Source organism: Pteropus vampyrus, unplaced genomic scaffold (assembly GCF_000151845.1).
Source record: "Pteropus vampyrus isolate Shadow unplaced genomic scaffold, Pvam_2.0 Scaffold1000004312, whole genome shotgun sequence".
NCBI classification, from domain to species: domain Eukaryota; kingdom Metazoa; phylum Chordata; class Mammalia; order Chiroptera; family Pteropodidae; genus Pteropus; species Pteropus vampyrus.
The window spans coordinates 10128-20658 of record NW_011918714.1 but is presented as its reverse complement, the minus strand read 5'-3'; the positions used below and the strand labels follow the sequence as shown (position 1 = coordinate 20658).

At 35.4% G+C, this 10531-nt stretch overlaps 1 gene segment (V, D, J or C); it reads right to left on the bottom strand.

Annotated features, from left to right (window-relative positions):
* Nucleotides 1-7708: 7708 nt before the first annotated feature.
* LOC105311476 lies at nucleotides 7709-8831 on the bottom strand. The segment is given in 2 exon segments: nucleotides 7709-8204; nucleotides 8368-8831. Coding segments are annotated over 2 exon segments (414 nt in total).
* Between the last annotated feature and the right edge of the window lie 1700 nt (nucleotides 8832-10531).

The window sequence follows — 10531 nt, the reverse complement described above, 5'->3', positions numbered from 1 at the left end:
AGCTTTAATTAAATGTTGTTGAAGACAAACAGAATGGATCTAGCCTCTGCCAGTCAGATTAATCAGAATTGTTGATGAAGTGTCATACTCATGAGAAAAATTTCTAGAAATGAACACAATATAGGACCATGGAGGGCATACTGTTTAAATAAAGTCCATTGTGAGTCTTATGTACTCTTACATGACTTGCTGGCTATGCCACTAACGTGAGGCCATGACCACTCAACCTAAAACATTTCTCAGGGTTGTGCTTGCAACAAACAAACTCGAGGGATGAGGTAATGTTTTCTCTGAGACAAAGAGCAAGTTTACTTATTGCTTGCTTAAAAAAAAAGAAAAGAAAAGAAAAAAAAAAGGCAGCGAATTCCCCAAGCTCAGTTTTCCTCAGCTATGACACAACCCACTGCTTGTATAGCATCCACCTGCACCCATGACATCATTCTGTGAGACTTAAGGGCAAAGGCGACAGAAGAAAACATGCTGATGTTCATGATCCTTGCTATGCCATAAGTAATAAAGTCCTTCATCTCTGACCCAGAAGTCTTGTGTCTTTACCGACAGCATCAAAGAAACAAGCTTATCAATTTTTAAGGAGGGTAACATCCAAGATCTGACAAATCCCATCCCTGTCACCTTTATAGATATTGTAGTAAAGACTTGAATTACTTTTGAGAAATATAAGTTTTCCAAAACTGGTCTAGAATAGTTCTTTTTGAAGAATGTAATGTCTAGCCCCATATGAGATTTAACTATCATTTCTAATCAAATGCTTGAGCCATTTTCTGATATACTTTAAGGAAATAAAGACTCCTTCTGGGAAATTAGTGTTACACACTCAAATGACTATTAATTGTGTGAGGAACCTAATAGCCAGTGGACAGATAGTCAAAAGTAGAATAATTACGAACCAGTCCTTTGACCATACTAACAGTGTTTAATCTAACTTTAAAAAAAATCTAGTCTCCTATAAAATATCTCTACCAGGAATAATTATTTGAATATGTTTCCTGAGAGGCTTTTCTTTTGCAGTAATTTGAAATAAAACTTCGTGTGCTCTTAATTGTTTGACTTGAAGTTACTTTTGTACATTCCAAAATCTTTTGGATATGTTTTTTTTTTCTTTTAGATATTTCACCATGAGGTTACTATCCAGTTCATTCAGATTACTCCTAGTAAAGTGAGGTCAGCTGAGTGAGGACAGGCTGAGACCCTGAGTGGATCTAATTTGCCCACTGAGCAAAGGAAGGCTTGTATCTGAGCCTGGAGGAAAGGGCTAGAGAGAACAGAATTGTACCACATAACCAAGCAAGAAGAACATACACAAAGTCGAGAGTTGCTAGGGTGGGAATAAGGGGAAAGGAAAAGGGAGAGAAAGAAAAAAGGGCCAAGCAACATCCATTTAGTAGATACTTCTCGGCTAACTGCTATGGGCCAGTCGCTATTCTAGGTATTAAGGATAAAGCCATGAAACAGTAACTCTGACCTCATTGAGCTTATATTCTAATTGCAGGTGGAAGCAATGAACACATTGACACATTTGTCAATATATTATATTAATATATTTAATATTTAATAAATTTAATAATAAATTATATTATACATTATAACTGCATGTTAGAATTACCACAATAAGGGAAATAACCAAGGTGTTGTGATAGGGAGTTAAGAGGAGGTCTGTGGATGGCTACATTCATCAAGAAGCTCAGCAGAGGTCAGAAAGCTTTCTCTACAGTAGTGATATTTGAGCTCAGGCCTGAAAGATGAAAATGAGCCAGGCTCATTAAGATTTGGGGGAAGAAATTTTCAGATGGATGAAAGAGTAAGACCAAATGTGGGAAGGGACATGGCAAGTTCAGAAAATAGAAAGGAGATCAGTTCTGTTGTTGGAGAGAGAGCCAGGAGAATTAAGAGCTGAGATCAAAGGGTCAGGCGAGATTCAAATAATGCAAAATCTTATATATCACAGCCTGGAGTAGGTATTTTATTCTAGGAGCAATGGAAAACCTTTGAAGCATTTTAGGCAAGTAGAGGCAGCTTTTGATTTACACTTTTAAAAATTGCTTTGGCTGCCAGTTAGATTGGTGCTTCTCAAACTTTTAAGTGATAGAATCTCCTGGGGATCTTGTTAAAATCTAGGTTCAAATTCAGTTAGTCTGGAGTAGAACCTGAGATTATGCACAAATTCTAATATTGCTGGTCTACATCTTGAGTAGCAAAGATGTAAGGACTAACTACATTGACTTGGGAAAAAAGAGATCTGTTAGTAGGTAACTTGGACCAGAACTATATTTTTCAAACTTTATTTAATATATTTTATGAAATTTTATTTTTATTCTGTGTCATGTACTCTTATGTTTTCTAATCTTATTTTATTTTAATTATTTGAATGACAAAATATATAACTTCACAGGTTAAAAGAAAAGACACTGATAATTTCACTTAGTAAAATGGAAACAACTTTAAAATAATAATATCCACAATCGGTAAAGGGCTGGAAAATCAGCAGCCTCGTATACTCCTAGTATACAAGGAAATAGAAATATCATTCATAATACTAAAAAATTGAAAATACTACCAAAAAGTGATTAATTCTTTAAAAAAAAAACACATCTATATAATAGAAATTAGGCAGCAGTTTAAAATCATGCCCTCAATATGTTTCCTGGCATTGAAATACCTACAATGTAATGTTGAGAAAAAACAGTATGCTCATAAATACTGAGTACATTGTAAGACCTTTCATAGAAAAATGTAGCTATATATGTACACCAAAAAATTTGAAAACTGGTAATAGTCATTATTGGTAGGTCATGAAATTACGGGAGTGCTCTATTGTTTTTCTGGGTGTTTATATATCTTCTAATTTATCTAAAATTAACATGTATAATTAAGTAATAAATTTTTCAATTTAATTTAAATTTACAATACACCATTCCTTTCTTCAAACTCTGGATCCTACTTTGCATCTTTAATGGGAAAAGCAATTGTCAAGGAGTCAGAATGTTTAGGTTCTACTGCTAGCTTCCATTTTCCTGTGTCATGTTTTGAATAAGTCATGCAATGCCTGTGGATCCTATTTTTTTCATCAATTAAATGATGGGCATGGGCTGAATCAGTATTTCCTAATGTGTGATTCATACAAGAGATTACTTTAGTCAGCCCGTAGATGAATTTTATAATTGTTACGTATACAATTATTTTAATTTGTAGTAGAAAAAATATAACAGCACATCCAATATATGGTTTCACAGATAGTATCGATTAAAACAAGTATGCTAATAAATATTGGGTATGAAGATAACTTTTTACAGTTATTTTAAGTCTATTTAATATAAAATGTAATTTGATATTAAAGTAGTAAATAATGGTATAAGTGGTATAGAAAATAGATATAGAAAATATTATAAAAAAAGATAGAAATATATAGAAAACAGATATAGAAAATATTATAAATATTATGAACAAATGAATAAAAGGCTGCTGATGAAGGTAAAACTTGCCTCATGGACCGGGGAGCCTAAGCCACGAAAAGATCTGCCCTCTTACAGTGAAGGGTACAGCAGTGGAAAGGAATCTGTGGGCAAACAGGCCCAGGATCAGCACAGTCTGCATTGAGGAAAAAAAACTCAATAGTAACAAAAGGAAATTTAATTCGACATAAATTCAGATTCATCACATAAGGAAACAGTGTATCATTCTTAACTTTTGTTTGGAGGCAGAGATTATAAAGAAAATTCCCTCTATAAAGAAAACAGCTTCACTCCTACCCACAAGGCTAGACCAACTTCAGGGTTGTGGTACAGACTGCACGTGCTTAGAGAGCACTGTGCCGCAAAGCACAAAAGTAGGTGGCTGAATCTCCAATATGAGAGGCTGGGATATGCAAAACACTATACCACTTCTCTTTTCCAAGCTGCTCTTTAAAAGCTTTGTCTGCCTGCTCTTTCTGGCTTGATTGAGTTAAAGTCAAAGATACAAGTCCTTTCCCAGGATCCTGTCTGAACCAATGGAAGTTGTAAAATGTTTTCTTTTGATAAGTACAATTAATAATGGCATGTTCTCTCTCCTGGATACTGAGGAATGAAGGATTCTGCTCCAGCACATATGCACTGCTCACCCCTGTTTAAACAGAGAAACACAGACAAAGATTTATTAGTGGCTGATCATTCTTTGAAAGAATACATTTTTCACAATCCTCCCTAGGTGAGCATGGTAGCTTTAACCACCCCGCTATCACTTTCAGACTTCTGGAGACAATCTGCTGTTTTTCATTCATATCTCTAAAGCCCACCAACTCACAGCATAGTTGCCAAAAGAAAATCACGACCGAAATTCCCAAGGACTTCTCCATTTTTCTATTCATCGATCTCATAAGGACCCTGGAGTCTGAGAGCCCTCAGATACTACCAAGCCAATCAATTTTTTATCTGAGTGCATCTTCAAGTATCTGTTGTCACAGGAAGCTGAGAAGCTCCTTCCTCAGCCAACCAGAATTAGGTCCATTCCTCTGTGCACTCACATAGCTACTGCTGATCTCGGAAGAGGTGACATGGAAAAATGACCATGTCAGGACCATGTGCAGCCCATGTGCATATTAGCTGGAGAGCTACACCTATTGCTTATCCCCTAGATTGTACGCTTTATTTTTTTTCCACTATAATATTCTGGAGCATCTACCACATACATGTTATAAATTGAATAACTAAAAGCATCTCTTCCCCTAAGGAAAACAAACCGAGTTTCTTTTCTCTCCTTTCAGTGCAGATACCTGCTAAATGAGCTCATATATGTGAATTAATTATTGACGCCGTAGCACATTATGATGATCTTACATCTGTGCCCTGCTCCAGAAAGCTTGCATGGAATCATCTTTACAATTGACATTAAATGATACCAGAATCGAGAAACTGTTATTTTTCTGTGCATAATATTTATGAGATAAAGAAACCAAACAAGAAAGACATGAGAATCCATTCAAATAATTGGATGGGATAAGGCCAATGTGGAATAAAGGGACACTCCCAGCCATAACTACAACAAAATAACATAGTCACTAGGAGAGTGGAGAGTTAAGTCTTAATCTGTACTAGAAATTTTCTTGTTATTTTTTTCATTAATTATCTTTACTGCCTTATCCCACCTATGTTCAAGAATAACCATCATTAGCTGAAAAATTATTTTCTACCTAAGCCATTCGATCATTTAATTCAATTAATTTAATTTAATCCTTACAACTATGTGATGATGTATATGTTATTATAGATGATGAAGTGTGGGTGTTTTAAATTTAAGTAATTTAATCCCAAGTCACATTGTTTAGTAAGTTACTTGTGTTAAATTTCCAGTCTGATAATTCCAACATCCCTGCCATGTCTGGTTGATGCTTGTTCTCTTCAAATGTTGGTATGCCTTATAATTTTTTCCTGATAGCCAGAGGTGATATGATGGTAAAGGGAACTGCTATAAATAGACTTTTAGTATCATGATGGTGAGGTGTGGGGGGAGGGAAAGGGTTCTATGGTCCTATAATTAGGTCCCAGTCTTTTATCAAACTTAGGCCTCTAGACTGTGAACTTCACAAGTGTTTCTTTGGGTTTTTTCTTCTTCTCTCTTGGGAGGAACAGGATGGCAGAGGGCCTGGAGTTGGGTATTTCCCTTCCTAAGGTCAATTAGGCTCTAATAATATCCCAGCAGGTTAGATTGTGTCAACTAGTTTCCCCTAAGGGCAGATCTTGTTAAAAACTTTTCAATTAAAAGAAGCTCATGATTAAAATGCAAATTAAAACCACAATCACACCTGTCAGATTGGCTATCATCAATAAATTAAAGAACAAGTGTTGGCGAGGATATGAAGAAAAGGGAACCCTCATCCTCTGTTGGTAGGATTGCAAATTGGTACAGACACTATGGAAAATGGTCTAGAGGTTCCTCAAAAAATTAAAAATGGATATGCCTTTTGACCCAGCAATTGCACTTCTGAGTATGTATCCAAAGAAAACCAAAACAATAATTTATAAAGATCTATGCACCCCTATGTTCATGGCAGTACTATTTACAATAGCCAAGATATAGACAACCTAAATGCCTATAAATAGATGATTGGATAAAGAAGTTATGGTTCATATATACAGTGGAATATTACTCAGCCCTAAAAAAAAAAATGAAATCCTACCATTTGCAATGACTTGGATAGACCTAGAGATTATTACGCTGAGTGAAATAAGACAGACAGAGAAAGATAAATACCATATGATTTCACTTATATGCAGAATCTAAGGAACGAAAAAAAAAAACAATCAAAAACAGGCTAAAAAATATTGTGGACAATCTGGTGACAGAGCAGAGGAAGTTTGGGGGGCTGGGAGAAAAGGATGAAGGGTTAAAGAAGTACAAATTAGTAGTTGATAGGTAGTCATGGGGATGGGGAGCACAGCATAGGGAATGCAGTCAGCATTAATGTAATGGCCGGTGGACAGCCAGAGGAGAGAAAGAGCAATTGGGAGAATCATTTTATAAACTATATAAATGTCTAGTTTCAATGTATTGTATACTTGAAACTAATAATAAAATATAATTAAAAAGAAAAGATCTCATGATTTTACTTCTGTCATTCAAGAAGTGTTCATGTCCATAACAGATCATTTGGACACTCTTGCCAACTTCTACATTAATATTTTTTTCATATCTTACATTAAAAATTGAAAGAGTTCAATCATAATAGTAACAAAAAATTACAAGTCTAGAAATGAATTTAATTATCTTAAAACAATGAAACTTTATCTAGAAAGAAAACATAAATGAAAAGAAATACTACATTCTAAAACAATAATCAAATACGCATTAAGAAGGTTTGTTGTTCACAAATCAACTTATAAATTTAACTGTATCACAAAATTTCAATTAAAATTACAAATAAATCACAGAACTCCCCTTTCCTTTGTTCCTTAACAAACATCTGATTATCAACTATGTAAAAAAGCTTCTGCTAGGTACTGCAGCTATACCAGTGAATATTACGAACTCTGTGTTATAAATTCAATGAGAGTAAATGTGAACAGATACATACAGAATTTGGTAAAAGAGAATAGATGTGTAGGTTTGATCAAAGCTCACACTCTCAAATCACTTTCAATCCTAATTTTATCAAACACACAAATAATATGCACCACCACTGGGTTCTAAAGAAAAACCCAAGTCACATTTTCTTAACAAGAAAGTGGAAAAAGCACACAGAAAAAACTGACATTGTGCCACAAATATAGAGGAAAAAAATTAACATAAAACTGTAATTTATTAGTCTCTCTCAGAGCTATTAAAAAGCAGATATTTGAGAAAACTTGATGTAATAGAAAATGCTCAATTTAAGATATGAGTAAGTGAAAAAATCGAGATCTAAGTTACAATAAAAATTGATGGAAAGAGTAATGCAAATATTAGCAATATTATCTGATTACAGAATAATCAATTTCATATTTTTTGAATTGTATATATTTTCAATATTTGATATATAATGTTTTATAATAAAAATAATAGTTTCAAAACTATTTAAAAGCTCACTTCTAATATGCATCGTGATACTGATGCTAAAGGGTTTTTTACAAAACAGGAGTCAATAAAAATGTCGTCTTTAAAGCCTAAATTTCAAAATAAAACATTACTAACTACTTTCAAGAATCTACTATACAATAGTCATTAGACAAAATGTTCACTGTTCTGATCCAACAAATGACCCTATCTGGGTCATCTTGAACCTAACCTTCTTCTTATTTGTTTTTAACAGACACTTTCATTTCCATTTGCAGACCAACACTATCTGATAAATGCTGTGCTTGAAGCTCTGCCCCTTCAAAGGAGGAGGTGCTGCTCCACTGGCAGGTTTGTGCACAGCTTGCAGGTGCCTGGGAAGCACTGTGGACTCGCTGCACAGAAGTAGACAGCTGCGTCTCCAGGCTGGGTGGCTTCGATGCGCAGGGAGAGCTGTTTGTCCGCCTTCTTCAGTGAAACAGTGAATCTTCCATCTTTGTTTTCGTTCTTATTTGAACGAATGTGTATAATGAGCTGAGGACCTTTTCCAGCTTCTTGCTTATACCAAGGGAAGTATTCTGAGGCACTATCTGAATAATTACAGGTGATAACAGAGATGGTTCCTTCCTGGACACTCAGGGTAGAAGGGCGCTGATCCACTTTCTCTCCTCGGATGACCCCTACGCAGAAAGAAAAAATCCGAAAAAGTAGAAGAGTTACTAGATCGTTATGCTTCAGAATTTTCTTGTTCCACAGTAACTAGAGGAAACCCGAATAAAGACAGTCTTGGCTTCTAAAGAACATACACTAAAATATTCTGTTACCAATAAACCTTTAACTCACAGTCCAGCTGCAGCCGCAAGAAAATGAATAAAACTCCAATAAATATCTTCGGCATTCTTCTCACTTAGGATCCACTGTGAACCTGCAATCTAGAGACAGAGGAGATTCTCCCATCATCGAAATATCCTTTCTTTTCTCTAACAAACAGGAGTTTCTCACATACTCAGCCAATAGGAGAAAGGCTATGCTTCTGCTATAGGCTATTCATTTAGAATCCACTAAAATGAACCTTCCACATATTCAGCATCAGCAGAGGCACACCACCGCCTTGTGGTCACATCTATAACTACTGAACTTGCTGGTTCAATGTTCTCTGACTCTGTGCCTATAGGGACTCAGACACGGAAAGGCAGCAATAGGTCAAACAAAGTAAACTTTAGATCAGAGATCAAGTAAGAATGTAGAGAACAAGATTTCTATCTCTGACATCTACCGAGTCATTGTCTAAATGCTGGAATGAAGCAGATACTGTAGATATTTTACAACAATGACCCGGGTTCACATGGTTGAGTCAGGAAAGTGCCATGATTCACTCTTGTAAACAAAGAAAATATAAAACCTCCTTTCACAGCTAAATTTACCATCATCTTTTGTCTGTTATGGAGAAAAACTGAGGGTAATGGTGTCAATGTGACTAATGTAAAAAGGAACATGTAAGTCAAAGTTCAGAGCAAAAGATCATTAGATATTTCACTTGCCTGTTTTCTCAGGCTGCTCCACTAAGCTGCTATTGCCCTTAACCTTGCTATTCCCAGAGAATTCACAGTGCCAACAGCCAAAATGAAAAATTCCCTCACTTAAGATGACTGGATAAAAAGTAAAGGATCAAATCTCAATGATAAGAAAACAAGGGAATATCTTCTACCATATATTAAAACTCCAACCATAAAAAATGATTTGTATCATAGATTGAGTTGATTTGCAATAAGAAATCTGAAATAGTTTCAGAAATCTATTTCAATGCTATGTGTCTTATATTCTGCAGAGTGTTGAAAGAGTACAGCTTCTGAGAACACACCAGGTTGCAGATTCGGAAAATATAACCACATGTGAGTTGATTCTTAAGGTGGTTTCATTTTCTTCTATCAAAATGGATGGCATTTCCTAAAATGTAATTAGTGGCTCAAATCCTTACTGAAACTTCTAAAGCATAAGCCGACTCTCCTGCCATGCATTTCTACTTCCCTGACCATCGTTGGCTCAGATTCTGTACTCCATCATTTTCCTCCCAAACTCTACTACAGTATTCTTTCTCCAAGATATTGATAAAGTCCTTCAGGCCTATGAGTTTCCAGAATTATTTTTCTCTGCCAAAAACCCTTTCTCAACCACTCTAATTTCTTGGAATTTGCTAATTACCTCTGTGAAAATAAATCTAGGGAAGCCTAAATATTGCCTGTGTCTGCTAAGGGACTAGTACACGATCATGAGAAATGGTCCCTGGGAAACCAAGACTAACTCATTTATGGAAGTGGGAGCTCCTTTCCTGTGATATGACCTAAGTGGTCCAATGGAAGTGTGAAGAATAACTCGAGTCTCTCTTCCATATCTCATACCTTTAAAGATTTAAAGACAGCAATGCTGAGGAATATCAACTCACTTTGTAAATATATGTGTATATAAAATGTGTTTTTATGTATGTAAAACTCTCTGGTTTTGAGGATTCTCCATTCTCTCACCCATTTTTTAAAAGATAACATTTCTCAAACCTTTCTCTGAGCAAATTTCCTTCTTTTGAGAGACAGATGTATAAGTCATTATTTGACATTTTGAGGTATGGCATTCAGAAATGAAAATAATGGTGTGAATGTGATCACTTATATGAAAACCAATGTTCCATATATTAACTACAGCACAGATGTACCATTCTTTGAACAATTTTCCTACTCCATGATTCTTTCATAGAATATCGTTTTAGTTATTGTCAAAGCTTTGGCCTGGAAAATCTTTATCTGTCATTTTCATGGACCGCCAGCCTCATGAGCCTTCCAATTCCAATGATCATTTTTGCTGACAATGTGTGAGTTATGCTCATTATACTCATATCCTGCCTCAAGGAGTGGCCGCCTGGGATAATAACTATATTTGCTGTCTCCAGGAAAATCTTTAGAAATGCATCTCAGTGTTGAGGATGGCGCCATCATCTTCAGCTTACTTCTGCAAG